The sequence below is a fragment of the Pseudoliparis swirei genome, chromosome 23, assembly GCF_029220125.1.
Source record: "Pseudoliparis swirei isolate HS2019 ecotype Mariana Trench chromosome 23, NWPU_hadal_v1, whole genome shotgun sequence".
Taxonomy (NCBI): domain Eukaryota; kingdom Metazoa; phylum Chordata; class Actinopteri; order Perciformes; family Liparidae; genus Pseudoliparis; species Pseudoliparis swirei.
The window spans coordinates 6,514,642-6,533,073 of record NC_079410.1 but is presented as its reverse complement, the minus strand read 5'-3'; the positions used below and the strand labels follow the sequence as shown (position 1 = coordinate 6,533,073).

At 40.7% G+C, this 18,432-nt stretch overlaps 2 protein-coding genes across 6 annotated transcripts; one reads left to right on the top strand and one right to left on the bottom strand.

Annotated features, from left to right (window-relative positions):
• The first annotated feature begins 1,147 nt into the window (after positions 1 to 1,147).
• Positions 1,148 to 13,914, top strand: nprl3 (NPR3-like, GATOR1 complex subunit). Of its 5 annotated transcripts, none has more exons than XM_056408070.1 (14): positions 1,148 to 1,534; positions 3,049 to 3,118; positions 5,540 to 5,578; positions 6,295 to 6,427; positions 7,584 to 7,658; positions 8,989 to 9,142; positions 9,488 to 9,569; positions 9,958 to 10,095; positions 10,904 to 11,060; positions 11,536 to 11,642; positions 11,809 to 11,938; positions 12,566 to 12,755; positions 12,848 to 13,040; positions 13,526 to 13,914. In XM_056408070.1, exons 2-14 carry the CDS (start codon positions 3,072 to 3,074, stop codon positions 13,689 to 13,691), a joined length of 1,611 nt encoding a protein of 536 aa, XP_056264045.1. In that variant the 5' UTR covers positions 1,148 to 1,534; positions 3,049 to 3,071; the 3' UTR covers positions 13,692 to 13,914. The 5 variants fall into 5 exon arrangements, with proteins under 5 accessions (XP_056264045.1, XP_056264043.1, XP_056264046.1 ...); XM_056408068.1 differs by having other exon boundaries at positions 1,148 to 1,842; XM_056408071.1 differs by lacking the exon at positions 5,540 to 5,578.
• A 296-nt stretch (positions 13,915 to 14,210) lies between these two features.
• Positions 14,211 to 18,432, bottom strand: mpg (N-methylpurine DNA glycosylase). The gene is made up of 3 exons (XM_056408075.1): positions 17,611 to 18,432; positions 15,118 to 15,322; positions 14,211 to 14,903 (listed from the first exon to the last, which is right to left on the bottom strand). Exons 1-3 carry the CDS (start codon positions 17,698 to 17,700, stop codon positions 14,488 to 14,490), a joined length of 711 nt encoding a protein of 236 aa, XP_056264050.1. The 5' UTR covers positions 17,701 to 18,432; the 3' UTR covers positions 14,211 to 14,487.

Here is an 18,432-nt window from a genome sequence, read left to right as displayed (position 1 = left end):
ACGATGTAATGATAAACTTAAGTTCTGAACAAATCCAAATCGAATTCAGTCACACTCATGTCCTGAGAAGCGTAAATAATGAAAAATTATGAAAGAAAACAATTAAATAAATGTTAACTTAATGTGTTGAGTTGATACAATTATTGATACTTCTAAGAAGAAGAAGAAAAAGAAGAAGAAGAAAAAGAAGAAGAAGAAGAAAAAGAAGAAGTGTCAGTTCATATTCATAATAATTTCGCAGCAAGTGTTCCAAAAAGCTTTCTTTAAAATTATTTCAAATTAACTAAATACAACTCAAATTAAAGACACCTATCTGTGACCATAAGGGTTGTTTGTTGTTGTTATCATTAATTTATTTCCCCTTGACTCATTTACACAAACAAATGAGACACACTGATCCCTAGTAATCTGGTCGTTTGTACAATCACTGTCCATATTGTATTGCAAAAATAATCCAGGATGTGGAAAATATTAAAATGAAGAGAACTATAAAGAATCTTATAAAGACAGCATTGCATGATGTAATTTTAAAGCCCCAAACGTACCCGAGAGGCAGAATAATTTAAGGTGTTTCACCATTTGAGAAGACATGCCTTATATCTGAGTCGGTCAGAGGTAATAAATATGATAGCCCAATGACAAATAGGGTTGACATGTTTTATTACAAAATTAAGAACTCGACTGATGTTGATGCTGAATTGCTGTCAGCAGATTCTTCATGCACCGCTCATTTAAACCCTAACTTGGGTTGCAGCAATACAGCAGCCAAGCGTGAAGAAAATCGGATGTAAGGTCGTCAAGATATGCAAAGGACACACAGACAGATATGTATATTTTATTATTTTTATAGACGCAGCATTTAAACCAGCTAACAGCGCCATCTAGCGGATATGATGCAACATGGAAAATATTTATCAGGAACCTTTAATCATAAAAGGGTATTTCTTATGACCAAACTGCCAAATACACAGATAGCAAACCTTGAATATATCAATTACATTGTGGGAACTATTGCCAGACATTATCATGTCTTAAAATCATAATAAAGCACGTGTTGACCGTTTGCATATTGCCTTAGGCCAATTGGTATAACTGTATAAATGCAATTTTAATATTATCTGAATTAAAACACAGATTAGCACTTCAGTGGCACTTAAATAGCTCTTATTACGGTTCTTTTGTAGTTCGACTATGTTGAGGAAATGTTACTTTCTGTATTCTTGTTGTTCTTAGTTTGTACTCTAGGTTGAATGCACTTATTGTAAGTCGCTTTGGATAAAAGCGTCTGCTAAATGACATGTAATGTAAAGTAATGTATGACAGACTATCATTCAACACGACGTTATTAAAACCACAAGATGAATGGAGGAAACCACACGCCATTGTTGAGCGAGGGGGAACCTCGAGCCGTCTCTGTTTCAGCCGAACACATTTCAAAGTGACACAAAACAACCGCCGCAGTGAGACGCGGATGCGCCGTAGGACTCCAGTCAGGCCTCCGAGTTATTTCTACTTTGACTGTAATTTCTTCACGGTCGGTAATCATGACCGACACACATTAATGCACCGGCTGCTAACGGCCACCGTTTGGTCGAATGGCAGCTGCCGACCGACTTTATTAACGGGCACTTAGCTATAATGCTCACATGATGTTCAACCCGTTAGCCGGGGTACCGGATGACCGAAGATCCATGTACAGCCAGTCACAAAACAGCGGGTACAAAACCGGCGACAAAACCAGCCCAATTAGCGTCATACTGGTTAGCTCCGGCAGCCGAGGAAACAAACTACTCTTTCGATACCCTTTCCAAAGAGTGGCTGAATGTCCGTCATCTCTTACAGGTAGGAGGGTTCTTGCGGTCATGGAAAACCTGGAAAAGTCATGGAATTTTAAAATGGTCATTTCCAGGCCTGGAGAAGTCATGGAACAAACTTAAATCATAAAAGTTTTGGAAAAGTCATGGAAATTTGTTAAAATCACATGTTCATTTACGCCGAGTTTGAAATAATTAATATGTATTTTAAAGAAAGACGCTCAAAATATTAACCGGCGTACGCTCTCAATACGCAACATTTTCTACAGTTTTCATGTTTATACTGAGATTTTAGTTTGGTCATGGAAATTTGGTTTAAAGTCATGGAAATGTAATGGAAATCCATTGGTCAACATGTGTAAGAACCCTGTAGTAAGTAAGGACGAGCCAGTGAATCACAGTTCAAACCCCGTAACGCGAAACTGAGTGACTGTTTATTCAGGGTATAAACTCTCTGCCTTCAATATCTCACTGTCACATATTTGCTCATTTACAGAGAAAAGGCACCGGTTTCAACCCCCCCCCCCCCCCCCCCCCAAATTGCACCAATGTGACACAAGAGCCCAGCTATATGTCACCTCTATAAGGCTTGCAAGAATCAGATTTTGACTGTAATCTGAAGGGCTTCAGTTTTAGGTAAAAAGAAAACATGACGTTTCTTTCAGGGTGTGTTGACGAGGCCCTCTTGGTTCCACGTTCCACTTTGTCCAAAAAAAAACCCAAAACAGGGTTCCTGTTGTTTTGCATTGTGTGGTTGTTTGAGCTTACTGTGATTTGGCACGTTGCTTCACATTGTGTGTCCTTTTTCGTGTGCTTGTTATTTTGTGCACGTCGTTAAAAACAATGATCAATTAGCTGAATATAAACTGCCAACACATTTGCCTTAAGTATATCATACTTACAAGTTTTCTTGGCAACATAGAGAAACTTGGACTTTTGATTACACGCCAAACACTTGAAAACTGCTTTGCCAAACAGCAACAACGTTTCCTGTGGTTTATTTGATCAGAAATAGTGCACATTAATCACAACATTTCTGTAAATGTGCCAGTTAGCCAAGAGGCTGTTTTTCATCTGTAGTCCAGAGGCAGAACACTTTGGCTTCATACACTTAAAACAAAGTTTACGTAACACTTAACAAAATTGATCTTCCAAATTGTAGGTTATCTGTGGCTCAAAACATTGGCATAACTATTTATGTGAACTAACTAATGCTATTATCTCTGTCCACAAGCAAAACAACGAAGTCCATATGCTATGAACCCAACCGGAGATGGTCTTGAAGATCAGGATGGTGATTCAAGGTATTTTTCCTTAATATATAATAACAATTCATAATCAGGAGATGTACTGTAGGTGGACGAAGCCCTTTCTGATATCCCTGTGAGCCACATAGGCTCATGGTGTTTCTCGCCTTTTGCATTGGATCTTAATTATTTTTTCAAGAGGAATTGAGCAACTGGATCATTTTTTATTTAACTCATGTTGTCGAACATTATTGAACAATGTTAATCATTTGAATAATTGCTGTACGGGTTGTACTTCAAAACCTAAAACTATAACCTCACCATGTGTCTAAATGTCACTTGAAGTGTCATAGCGTCAGCTGCTGTGTGAATATGCAAATCTGAACTGGTAATAAATAAACAAGCTTATAAAAATGTACTTCAGATGACTAAACAAGTTCATAGAGTATATTGATAAACCACATTAGATTGTATTAACCCTCCTGTTACCTTCACATTTACTAACATATCTTACCCTCGGGGTCAATTTGACTCCAGCAATTAAAACCTCCAGAAAATTATTAGAATTAATATTGTTTCCCAAGTTTAAGTGTGAGGTACTTTATGTTTGTTTGTTGACTACCTAAATAGCCCTTTAAATATATAAAAAAGTTGATATTTCTTATATGTTTGACACAGTGAAAAACAGCCTGCGGTCAAATTGACCCCAAAGAACACCGACATTAAACATTGAATGGGGTCAAATTGACCCGAAAGGTAACAGGAGGGTTAAGCTAAACATTGATGTTGAGAGAAGAAGTTTAATCATAGAAACTGGTAAGAATACAAACAGGAATTGGTGTTTTATTCATAAATTGGATAGTGGCAGTGCTGCATAAAGTCATGGTTTAAAAAAAGCTATGAAAGAAAATAGGATGACTTATATATGCACTGAGTGAAATAAGAAAGAGGGAAACTGATGTCCAGGGACGGGTTCAGTAGATGTGAAAATAAGTTGCGTAATTTTCAGTTCCACTATCACTACACCATATGTGAAGTCTTTAAAGTACATTAAACCAAGATGTAATTTTTGTTTTAATGGTATAATCGGTGCTGGTTTGAGCCACATGGGAATGAGGATAACTACTAAAAAAAGTAAAAACCTTTCACGTGGAAAAAATTCTATTTCAAAGCCACAAATAGATGGAAAACATATTTAATGCAATGTGTTGAACACTAGTTGTGTAAAGTTCAGATAAAAAGAAATGCAGATGAAGAGAGTTTTTTCTCTGGGCTATTCACGAGGAACAGCAAGGCTGGGTAATATATCAACATTGGAATATGAGACTAAATATTGTCTTGGATAAAATCGTAAAAAGGCTTAAGTGTGGTTGTTTTCTGGTTTAAAGGCCACATTACATTAAAGTATTACGACACGGACGGTTCTATTATTTTTTCTCTAACCACTTCAGTCATTATAACCACATTACTGATGATTATCTATCGAGAATCTCACTGTACATATTTTGTGAGAGCAAAAATGATCAATCCTGGTACATTGACACAACATCAATAACAAAGTATTTAGATATTTATTTACAAACTGAAGCAGAAGTTTAATGGAATATGAACATTATTTGAAATCCCCCCGTTTGAAAACTGGAAGATGTTAAGAAAACAAGACGAAAATATCAGACAAAGAACCTTCAAGTCCCAGCGTTTAGTTTTCATCATGCTTCCACGTGACGGATGGTCGTGCTGGTCTGTCGTTGGTTGGCTGAAGTTACTTTGGTCACAGGGCTGTAAGAAGCAGATAATTTAAAATGTGTTTTTATCAATTCCGCTCACTTGCCAGAATGAGGCAAAACTGGCACTTGAAACATGTTTTTTGCTGACTTTTTTTTTGCTACAAACAAGCTTCACAAGAGTTTTTACAGCTTTTCACTCAGAATGACCTTAAATGACCTTTTCGAGAGAATACACAGCAATATAGAACTAAGAAGGGGCACAACAGATAATATATGGTACAATTTAAAAATAAAGTCCAGCTGAAACTTAGAGACAGGGTTAAGTATACTATATATTAAGACAGGTGTTATATGGCGCGTCATTATTGTCCTGGTTAAGAACCGGGCAGCAGTAACAGTTTGAGGCCATGGGCTTCATAACAAATAGCATAAAGGAGTTTGCGGTGTTTAAGTGGTGTTTAAGCTTTGACAGCACAAACTAGTTTCACGCTATCTTTTTTGTATTAATGTTTCCATTTTCAGTTTGAGATCACATATCTATATTATTTCAACATCGACAACATGAACGCTCAGACAGGGTAAACAGGTAATTGGTTTGAATCAACCTGCAGACCAGCATTTCACATCACAGTATCACATGTTTGTTGGGGTTGTGTTGATGTCCATTTTATGCATTCAGCCCAACTGTGTGTTGCATTTTCCCTTTTGTTTGCTTTTTTTCTTCTTTTTTATGGCCCAATTCCCATTTCAGAGAACAATCTCCACTAACTGACGAACAGTTGGTAGCAGGGTAAGACCAAATCATTCTAAACCACCTTTCCTTTGCTTAGATCACCCCTGTCTTTTTTTTAATCCCCTTCTTTCCTATTTTGTGTCCTTTATGGATCCCCAACTCTAATCTCAGTAAAATCCTTTATCAGTAGCAGATCCAGTGAATCCGCGCTTTGGTCGATTCCGGACTGCAGTTTTTCTTTCGTCTGTGCCGTTTGCCCTTTTTTGAGAAAAGAAAATCAAACCGCTTAAAACTATAATTAATAATTAATTCACATTGATTATGTTACCTGAAGCATGTGGACTCAGCGTTACAAAACAAAAAATAAATCAAATGCAGACTACAATAAAGCAAATACAACACATTATTCTTAAATTGTGCTGTACGGTAAGTCTATAGGGTGTTTAATTTGTTTCTGAAAGTTAACGCCTTGATTTTTATCCCTTTTGATTGCAGCATGAGTTCCTTAAGTCCAACCAGCATGTGTCTTTCACATTCTTCATTCATACAGCGACTTCACTGTTTCTGCCAGGAGTCCTCTTCCTCTTTTCTCCTCTCCAGTAGCCACACAAGTTTAAACAAATGTATGCTGTCATTGAAACCCTTTGCGATGTGAAAAGATGTAAACAAACAGCTAATTTAAACTGTCGTACTTGTCCCAGCTGTTGCGGTGCTGTCACCTCCCATCACACCCGGCTCATTGTTCTCATTGAGGATTTCTTCCCTTCTTTAAGGTTCTCTGACATCATCCTCGCCACCATTCTGGCCACCAAATCTGATATGTGCGGGAAAAAGTTTGAACTGAAGATAGACAATGTTCGATTTGTGGGCCATCCTACCCTCCTGAAGCATCCTCCCATCATTCAGGTAAGGAACAAAAGGGGTCCCACTACATACATGTAAAGTCATGAATTTCAAGTGTAAAACGAGATGTTAAATTTCCCTCCGGTCGAGTTAACGTGTGTAGAATCACTACTTTTAAGAGTTTTACTTAGTATTGTATTGTGATTGTTGTCATGAACTCTATTCAACACCTGTGATGATGTCCATTTAAAAGGAATATCTTTATTGTAATATTGACTTGGCTTCGATGAGTGTCCGAGACCATTTCTTATTTCCCCATGACCCTCTAAATGTATGTACGCTTTGCATTTAAACCTCAGCACTGCCCCCGTCAGACGCTTTGTTTGTCTGATTGTTCACTGCCCACATTATCTAGATTTCCTCCATATCGCCCAGCCGGAGATATAGGGGAAAAAACATGTAAAAAGCAATGCAATCCAATAACATATTACATTATAAGGTTCTTCTGTGGAATTAACATGTAAAAGTTACACTACCGGTCACAAGTTTGGGGGTCACCCAGACAATTTAGTGTTTTCCATGAAGATTCACACTTTTATTTATTAAATGAATTACAAAATGAATAGAGAAAATAATCAATACATTGACAGTGTTAGAAATAATGATTTTTATTTGAAATATAAATGTTGTTCTTCAAAGGAAGGCCAGTTTTATAGCTTCTCTCACCAGAATAACTGTTTTCAGCTGTGCTCACATAAAAAGGGTTTTCAAGGGTTTTCTAACCCTCCGTTAGTCTTCTAAGGCGATAACACTGTACTACTAGAACAATGGAGATGGGATACACCTATGGAGAGATTTCATTAAAAACCAGACAATAATGTATAGTGTATTTCTGATTAATTTAATGTTATATTCATTGAAAAAACCAGCTTTTCCCCAAACATGAGAACGGTAGTGTATATTTTACTGTAATTAAATACAACAACACCTTGTTAGTGAACCCCAGAGAGCCCAATGAATTCGTCTCTGTCTCAACAAAAACTAAACAAATGTCAGGTTAAAGAAATGTTGAGTTAATTAGTATTTATGTTAAACATTGTGCTGGTAAAATAAGTAATTCATATATATCGCATATAATTCAGCATGCTGTACATTTTCTAAGTTTTTGTGAACACATATTTTATGCTTTTTCTGAAACAAAGTTGTTCTATCTGGGCAGGTTTCTAAAATGGACCCTTCACCCAAGAGGGAAATGCCGACGATGATCTTGTTTAATGTGGTGCTTGCACTAAGGGTATGTAAAGCATTTAGATTGTATCTTATATTACGTTTAGCTTTTTGCTTGTTGGGTATAAACGTTAATATGACACATCATTAGTGAACTGGCTGTGGGTGGGACACCTATATTCTGTTAATCTGTGTTTGCTGTGAGCGGGGAGGGGTGTGTGTGAGTGATAATATTCTAGTGAACTCCCTCTATCTGCGAGAGCATGGGCAGTCAGAGGGAGGGGGGGGCAATGCTCTGCCAATGCTCTGTAATCATGCTGCCCACCGGGGCTCAGCCTGCTCCTGCCCATGCTGAGTCACTGCACCCATTCAGCTGAGGCGAGGCGAGAAGTGCTCAGTCATGCTTTGTAGACTATATCTGCCCAGCAACTGTTGAATGTGTACACTGGACATTTACACACAAAAAAACATTGGGTTGTTTGATTGCACAACATTCAACCATTCAAATATCAATACATTACTTTATATTATTCTCTATGTTAATTTATACAGATTAGCTTAGTTTGTTGTTATTAAATCCACTTCAGATCGACTTAGCAATGCCAAGAGAAGCTGATTATTACCTTCGCATTGAAAATGCCGGAAGGTTATGTTTTGATCGCCGTGTATTTATTTATTTATTTATTTGTATGCGTGTTATTCGCAAAACTCAAAAAGTATTGAACCGAATCGCATGAAATTTGGTGGGATGATTGTTTATTATCCGGGGACCAGTTGATTAGATTTTGGGATCGATCGGGTCAAAGGTCAAGGTCAAAGGTCATGAACAGGTCAAATCTTTCGCAGAATCACATGGAATTTGGTGGGATGATTGGTTATTATCCAGGGACCATTTGATTAGATTTTGGGATCAATCGGGTCAAAGGTCAAGGTCATGGAAAGGTCAACATCTTTTTTTTACCAAAGCACGATACATTTGTGTCCAATTGGCATGCAACTAATGCCAAAATGTTCATAATTCAATGCCCAATCTTGTGATATGCGAAGGTATGCGCTCTACCGAGTGCCCATTCTAGTTTGTTATAATTTGTCCCCATTTACATACCAGAGAGAACTTAATATTATAAATTCTTCTCAGTTTGATGCAACACCACCACTGGACCTCAGAAATACCACAGAGATGAGGCAACACCTTTTTCAAGATCCTTTCCTCACATAAGGGAGCTGAAAGGTCATTTAATTCTGAGGCTCGCACACATCAGACGGCGCATGCTTGACACGACTGTTAACTCCACATGAAAGCCCCGATGTTGTAAATCACGGAGTTGTATACGTGCTACAAACATGTCCCTGTTTTTATAAAGTGTAACATAAAGTTATCTTTATATGACACACAGGCGAATGCTGACCCGTCCGTCATCAGCTGCATGCACAACCTGTCGCGCCGCATCGCCATCGCCCTGCAGCACGAGGAGCGGCGCTGCCAGTACCTGACCAGAGAGGCCAAGCTGATGCTGGCCGTCCAGGAAGAGATCACCACCACGACTGAGAGTGAGATACGCAATAATAATCACACCTGACACGTGACAGAAATATTCTGCTCTCAACCAAGCGAGAGAATTTCACAGAGCTAATGGTATGAAAATACATGTTTATTATAGCGCAATGTAACGTATCAGGATACTAATGTATCTGCTTTTGTTCAGCTTTTTTAACTGTTCTGCTTTTTTAATTGTGTCCATCTTTGAACTGTTTTTAATGTGTTGTACGGCGACCTTGAGTGCCTTGAAAGGCGCCTTATAAAATACATGTGTTATTATAATTATTATTAATGTTGTGATGATGTATCAGAGTTAAATTTAACAGTGTTCTGTTTTGTTTTCCTTCTGATTGAAGCGGATGGAAGCCCCCAGTCCCCATTTAGACAAATTCTTCCCAAATGTAAACTAGCCAGGGACCTGAAGGAGGCTTACGACAGGTGAGTTAATACATATTATTACCTTCGCATTTAAAATGCGGACGGTTATGTTTTGATCGCCGTGTATTTATTTATTTATTTGTATGCGTGTTCCTCACATAACAAAAAAAGTTTTAAACCGAATCGCATGAAATTTGGTGGGATGATTGTTTATTATCCGGGGACCTTCTTTTTACCATAGCACGGTCAATTTGTATCCAATTGGCATGCAACTAATGCCAAAATGATCAGAATTCAATGCCCAATCTTGTGATATGAGAAGGTATGCGCTCTACCGAGTGCCCGTTCTAGTTCATTGATGTTTTCGTCTTGTTATTTCTCCCTTTTTCTTACCTTGAAGGATGCACATTGTGTACACAGCTGACTTTATCACTCCTGTTTTTTGCAGCCTTTGTACAACTGGCGTGGTGCGACTCCATATTAACAACTGGCTCGAGGTGAGCTTCTGTCTGCCACACAAGATCCACAGGATCGGTGGCACCTACATCCCCCCAGAGGCTTTGGAGCGCAGCCTCAAGACCATACGGTCGGTTCTGACTTTTTATCTACAGAATAAAACGTTTCCACAATGTGCTATGTGGGTTGAAAATAACACTTTTGACAATGGCATATCATAAAAAAACATAAATGCTCCACCCAATGTCCGCATTCTCAAAGCGTTATCGAGGAAGTTGTGTTGCGGATTTAGCTTTTTCTTGAGCGTGTGTATTCAAGATAGTTTAAAGAAATTGCCACCTTTTAATTTACTCCATAAAACATTCATAGCATGAAGTAATTACTTATAGTTTACTTTGTTGCTGTCCAAATATGAAACATCTCTTGTAAATAGAAGAAAATATGTGACTGTCTCCTATTTACTCTCATTTTAATATAGTTAATTTATTTTCTACGTGAAGCAGTTTAGTGATAAACTCATCACTCAAAACATTTAGTGTACAGGCCTACACACGACCACCAAGCAGCAAAGGATGTCTATAATCCTTTTTAATCTGTGTACATTGGGACCTTCAGTACTCACTCATTCAACCCTCTGAAGGAACCATGACACATCTTCTATGGACCATACTGCCCCCTACTGGTGATTCAGCGTACATACAGTTGTGACTTTTTTCCTCTCTTTAGAAGCTGCAAAACTGAAATGAGTGCCAAGTGCATTCAAGCCTTGACATTGTAACTGCAATGTAGAAAGTTGATGTTATTTTAAAAGAATTAGATCGGTCAGTGCGTGCTCTCAGATACTCTGTTGTCCTGTGCATGAACAAACTGATTCCTTCAGGCTTGATCTCTACAGAGGTTTGTTGATTTAAAGGCTGCACATCTGTTTGATCCTTCAGACCCTACCACGCCCTGCTGCTACTGGAAAGTGAGAAGGCGCTGCTGAGCCAGCTTCCTCTGGACTGCTCGCCCGCGATGGTGCGCCTCATCAAAACCTGCTCCGCGGTGAAGAACCTGCAGCAGCTCGCGCAGGACGCCGACCTGGCCTTACTTCAGGTGGACTACAGAGCCTGCATCACCACTTTACAACCACAGATGTTTTTCTCTGATCTCAAAAGGCATTTATCTTCAAATTTAAAGCACGTTTTTGTCATTTAAAATGTGTATTTTACAACCGCACACAATCATTAAGCTAATTCACAAATACACAGGTGGTGATTGAATGGTGTTGTGAAGCATATTTTATTTAATTACACAAAAGGTAATGTGTTTGATCAAAGTTATTCATGCACTACGTGTACATCATAGATCATAATAGCTGTATGTAGCACTCACAGCTATTTACCAAGAGAGGTGTCGATGGTGACTCACTGCCACCTAGTGGACAATATATGTACTTTAAAAAGAACATGTTAGGGCCACCAGTTCAAGGAGCTCTTCCTTCTACAGTTCATTTTCAATGCAAATCATGTTGTTTGGATAGTTTTATTTTACATAATTTATATCATTATAATTGTTTTTTCCCTCTCAGATCTTTCAAATTGCTGCTCACTTGGTTTATTGGGGCAAAGCGATCATCATCTACCCGCTGTGTGAGAACAACGTCTACATGCTCTCTCCTCATGCCAACATCTGCCTGTGAGTATTCACAATAGGACGGACCATACTATTGCGAAGCATAGGTTTCAAAAACATATCTTTATTGTTATTAAGTTCAGACTCGTGACATAACCTATCATTTTAAAAAGCCGTGTTAATGGAAATGCTCGTCGTCGAATAATGTCTCCCATCTCTCCCTGGATAGATACTCAACATTGGCAGAACATTTTTCCCAGCAGTTTCCTGGTCACGATCTGCCCTCCATGCTCGCCAAGTTCTCACTTCCTGTCTCACTCGCCGAGTTCAGAAACCCCCTGGAAGCTCCTGCACAGGAGGTAGGACTATTGGACGAGATACAGAGAACATAGCCTCCCTCCTACACGCTGGATCAGACTCACTACACATGGGAGCCAGCAAGCCATTAGTATCAAGTCCCAAAAAAGGTGAAGCAACAACTATTCATTGTTGTTTTTCCTGGAAAACAATAAGTCTTCCCGGAAAAGTGGACGAGAAGAATTTACTTGAAAATACATTTCGGAAAAGATTGTTTCTAGTTTGGAGGATTAGATCAGAAACAATTGGTTCATTTTGAACAAAAACTGACTTTTTTTGGACAAATTAAACAAAAGTTAAATGATATTTTCCTGGTAAATCCCGAGCACATACAGGCTATTCCTGTAATTTTAAACATTGAATTGTAAAAGCAGATCCATCTGGCGTTCTCTTCCGACCCAGCCGGTTTTGGCATGGATGCTTGAGCGTCGGCGATGAATTATAAATGCCAAAGGGACAACAGCTCCAGCGTCTGCAGCTTCCATTTGTCACGAGAACAAGATCAGAATGCCCTTTCTTTGGGAACTATTTTGAGTTTGTGTGGTACCTGTGGCAGATTTCAAACATGTGACCCGGTCGGGGTGATGATGTGTAATCATGTGCATCGGTGTAATCATGCTCCTGACCAGGCTCAGCTCATCCAGATGGTGGTGTGGATGCTCCAGCGCCGTTTACTGATCCAGCTGCACACTTATGTCTGCCTGCTGGTACCGCCCTGTGAGGATGAACCCGGGTTGAGGGATGAAGACCCTCCGCTGGCGGCCCGATTAGGAGGACGCAGTCTCAGCACCCCGAGCGCTCTCAGCTTCGGCTCCCCGAGTACGTCCTTCGCTCAGCTCTCTCTCCTCTGCCCATCTTTTAGAGGTTATAGCGTGGCATTACATAATCGGGGATCATCTGTCTGCTTGTAGCCAGCAGTGACGACATGACGCTCACCAGTCCCAGCATGGACAACTCCAGTGCAGAGCTACTGCCTGGTGGGGACTCTCCGCTTAACAAGAGGATGACAGAGACGCTGCTCTCCAGCTTGTCGGAGCACGAGAGGCAGGTTATTCTGAACATCCACGCCGCACAAAATCCAGAGGATCTGCGGATGTTTGCCAGGTAATTAAGCCAGAAGTCTTGGTCGTATTAGACTGTCAGATTAAAGGCCCTGCACGGTGTGATTTGGGGTTTTCAGACAAAGACTGATTGCCACCAAGTGTGACTTGCAGTGAACTCACACAGTGTTGTACAGTCTAAAGGCGCCTTAACAGATGGGACACGTCTTCGTGAGGATCCAGTGATTCATGATGTCATAAATCTGTTAATGCTTGGTCTGAATACAAAGTTATTTGGAAAATTCTTTTTGTTTACATTCACTGAATGTTAAGATATTTAATTGAACAAATAATTGTCTGGAGAGTTAAGATTAAGGCACGTGTTTAAAATAGTAAATGAAGCTTCACGATCCAGTATTTGGAGTTTTGTGATAACTATTGCACAGTAAAAAAAAAAAAAGTGAGCTGACGATCTCCACATAACGATTCAATGAATTTCGAGCTCTCAACCCATTTTTCTGCCTGTCATGTTGATTGCTTCCATTCCAGGCTGCTGCACTATTTCCGGGGACATCACCACCTGGAAGAGATCATGTACAACGAGAACATGAGGCGCTCGCAGCTCAAGACCATGTTTGACAAGTTCCGCAGTGTCCTCGTGGTGACCAACCACGAGGATCCCATTATTTCAATCTTCCAGTCGCCCATGGAGTAGTGGCACGGAGACGGCGTCAGCGCTTACCGACTGGAAACGATGTCAGTTTGAGAGCAGAGTGCTATTGCGCAACAGTGTTATTTTTTTAAATGAACTGACAATGAGTGCAACATTTATTGCAGATGTTTTTTTCCCCCTAATGAGCCAAATGTTTACAAGATTAAATTATTTTGTACATAGAAGAAATGCTGAAAGCGTAATATTAAAACTATTTGGTATGGCAGTGGTTTAACTTCCATCTTCCCCCAGATGTGTTTTTCATCTGCACTCGCAACAGATGGGCACACTTTGTAATGATCATTCCAGACCGTCAGCTCCCTCTCCTCAGGAATCCCAGAGGTGGGGAAAGAAAGACAGCGAGAACGGGAAGACTATAAACATCAGAGGCTGTTTTGCTTTTCAGAGCAGAGCTTTCTCCAAACATCTGTGAAACCACGAGGAAGGAATCGCTCAAGTATGACTGCTTATTAAAAAACACAGACGGAAGAGCTAAACAAAATAGACTCGAGTCAGAAAAGGTACATTATAGAAATTGTTCTTTTTTTTAATAGCCCGATGATTTGAGTCTTATTCTAGTCGACTGAGTTTGCAGTTGACGAATTAATAAGAAGCACATTGAATAATTTATGCAGATTGGAATCTAGACATTTAATCAGTCATGAAGGTTATTCTACCCTCTTGACTTTCTCCTTCTTGAGTTTTCATACTGTCTAAATGAAGTCCACAGAGGGAACAGGTGGCAGAGTAGTTCCAGGGATATTCCTGCTACGCCCTCTTGACTTTGTGCTGTCCCGAGTCAGACGGCACACGTCAGGGACCTAACATTGTCCGTTACACTTCCAGACTGTCTTTCTGCGTCTTTATTCACCACGCTAACACACGGGTTCCCACGGAGATAAAACCGCCAGGGCTTCTCGGCCCATTCCCCGTGAGATTCAACTCCAACGCGGGGTGCCGATACGATATCGTGGGGTTCCGCTGGATTGGTGTCGGGCTCCCTCTCCATCCACATGTCTGGGTCTGAGGCGAGGTCCCGACGATCAAAACAGCGGAGTATATTTAGAGCCTGGCACAGCTTGGCCGGCCCGTTGGAGAGATCTTTGTCCTTCAGTTGTGGGGCTCCCTCTTTGCGTCTGGCTGCCCTCAGCTCCCTCATGAGGGTCTGACCCCGCAGGGGCTCCAGGGAGCGCAGCAGCACGGCAGCACCCTCCCCTGGGGAACGAGCACACAATATGCATCAGTCAGCAAGGCTCCACTCGGTCTCCTTCCTTTTGCCCTCTATCCACGGATGGAAAAAAACCCACTACTGTATTATTTTAGTGTCATATAAATACATGAAAAGACTTGGAAGTGGGCATATTGAATCTAAAATGCGTGCTTGCATGCTTCAGTAGACACGATCGCCTTTAGTGGGCAATGCTTTCACCTTCACTCGACACGTTCATACAGAGGAGGATGCCGTAGATCGGAAACACATAGATGGTGCCAGGCTTCATGAACATGGCGGTGTTCCTCTCAGTGCGTTTGCCCCCTGCTGAGTGTGAAGCTCGGTCCTCTCCTCCGAGGTAGGCTTCAGTTTCCACGATTCTCCCTCGCAGCTCAGTCCCATCTGCATACCTGCGGACCAACACCTGCACGGACAACGATCAAGACGGATCCTGTTTTTATTGTTATTAAGCGATTCGTCAAATCGACAGAAGATTATTGGCTCACTATTTTGATAAGAGATGTTGCCTTTTGTGAAAGTGCATTGCATGCATTTGAATGTGGACTTGATCTTACAAAAGCACACGTTTGAAGACGTGTAGCCTTGGCCTTTGGGAGATTGTAATGGAAATATAGAACAAACTAATCGATTGAGGATAAAGATAATCTTTAGTTGCAGTCCTACATTACCGGTGAACGGTGTGGATGCATTTTGTAGTTTGTAAGGTTGTAGCTGGTCAACTGAGAACTGGACAATACATAACAATATATATATATATAAGCTTTAAAATATTAAAATATAAGCTCTTCATGCATCGTGTAAGTAGGTTGTGCCAAAATATGCCCTACATAAATAATGACTATTTGTTAACCAGTGAATTGGTTGTATTTGGCTGGAAATTTGAATATATATATATATATATATAAATACATAAATGACTTCGAAATAAAAGACCCTGCAGCCGGACAGGACATCAGATCATCTGCTATATATATATATATATATACACACATATATATATCAGGCATGAGAATCCCTCACCTTTCGGCGAAATTCGCCGTTTTGAAACCAAAATAGGTGACTTACGTGAATCGTGTAGATCCGAAGAGTTTTTGTTTTGGGGTAGGGGGGGGGGGTCAATTGGCCGGCCGGCGTTTATGAGATTGGAGTGGGACACGGAGAAAATGTGAAGTGTTGCTCTTCGCAATAGAACATCTTTGATGGGACGTGTCGCGTCTCGGCCAATCAGCGTCAAGATGTCTTCAGCGTTTGGTGGTTTAGGTTAGCTTGAATGTTAGCCGCTACATCTGTTGCTGTCACGCTGCACGGTGAAGCGATGCTAACAAAGTACCCGTACGTTAAGAGCGATGTGATTTAGCATATTTTTAGTCTCGATACTTCATTAAAAGAGCGATCAGAGCGCACGCGCTGCTCCGTGTCAAGCTGTCTGCGCACACTGCGCAGCGCTAACAGAGAGTGCCGTTAAGTGGCGGAATTGTCGGCTTTAAAATAAAAAATAAAAAAAGGTGCCAGAAGTGAAATGTTTAAGTTCAGTCTGTAAAGTTCTGTAACTCTCCAGCTGCTCATCCTGATGAACTCTGTATCATCTGGTCAGAGACTAACGGCCTCATAGTGTATCATCAATGCTATGATGGCTCCATGTAGTTTCATTAATATCTTGCTGTAGGCTAATACTAATATTACTGCCATTTGTTAAGTGTTGAAAAAGTTGGTAAAAAGTGAACCATACAGATATTTTATTTATTACTATTATAGATAAATATACCAGTGTCTTATTTATGGTATACTGTTTTTATGGTATTGTATCAGTATCATGATATTTATGGCAGGTAAGATCGTGACAACCAGGTAGAGGCAGAACAGACTCCACGGACAGACTCGTGGCTCAGCAGAGCACAAGACTTGAAGACTTGTTCACGCCAAAAAAAAAGGAAGTTGGTTCATGAATGACCATATTATACACAATATTATTATAGGGCCCGATCACCAGAATGGAGGACCTACAGACAGGGATGGATTAACAAACGGGCCTACCGGGCCCAGGCCCAGGGGCCCCTGGGCCTGAGCCTCCGCGCGTGACGTCGCTGTTATTAACATTGTATTGATATGAATATGATGATATGACACGATGCGCCGTAGCCGGTATATGCTAGGCTTAAGTCATTCATAGTCATTCATGTCAGTAACAGGGCCCCAATAGTCCTACTCAGGGATGGATTACCGAACGAGCCTACCGGCACCAGGGGCCCATGAGCTCAGGGGGCCCCTAAGCCAGAGCCTTTGCGTGAAGTCTCTGTTATTAACTTTGTATTGATATGATACGATCCGTAGTTCCATACGGACTGTTTTGTTAGCGATGTGGTTTTTTTTGCGGGGGAGGGGGCCTTGACACATCCAGGCCCAGGGGCCCGTGGTTTCTTAATCCGTCCATGCCTACAGATTATCATACAACATCCAACATCGATGTCCCCCCCCGCGCGCCTATCCTTCTCACCTTTTTCACTCCTGACCCGTTTTCATGCCTGATATATATATATATATATATAGATATACACACATATATAGATATATATACACACATATATATCTATATATAGATATGTGTGTGTGTATCTAAAGAGCATGAACATGGCTTTCAGAAACCATCACTACCAAACTAAAGGTGGCATTAAGGTGAGGTGGCAGCGTTACCTTTCCGAGGAAAGCTTTGGCCAAACTGAGACAGGGTTGGTTGAAGAACTCCTCTCCGAGTCTGAGCTGCGGGTCATTCCTTTTCTCCATCTCCGGACTTCGAGGATTGTCACTCTTTCAGCCTGGCAGGTGACACCTTTAAAGCCGTCGGACTTAACGCGCGTTGAGGTGTCTTTCTTTTTCTCCCGACCAGCTTCACGTTACCGCGAAACTTAAAAAGTATTACACGACACCGTAACTGTCTGTTATATTATCTTCTTCAAACCATTTACTATATCATTTACTTATGTTCTAATGTAGAATATAGTTAAAGCGCTCGCGCTAACATACAGGAAGTAATGATTGTTTTGAATCTCTTAAAGAAGACGCGCACTATTCCGGGAAATCACTGTTGAATGTGTCGCGATGTAGTTTTCCGGTTAAGTGTGTCTAACCAGTCTGAGGAGGAAGGTCCATGTTGTGTTTTTTTCTCTCCACATGATTCTCAAGCGTCACATTGCAGCACGACGTTTTCTTTGCGCTTCAGATGACAGCCAAATGTCCTGTTAGGTAAACAACCCCCCCACACCCCGTCCTAACCATGGCCTTTTCCTGCTGCTGTCTTATCTTCTCAGCCTCATTTGAAAATACTCCGCTCTAATATAAGAGGTTATAAATAGCGCTGGTATGCTCACGCCTGCATGTGCCCAGGAAGTGGATGGCGCCAGATTGGCCCCAGGCTCGGTGGGTCCGTGCGGCTTTCTGGAAGACTAACAGTGTGTGACACGGTGCCATCTCGCCATAGACTCCATCTTTATCAAGAACAAGTGTGCTGTGCTGTTT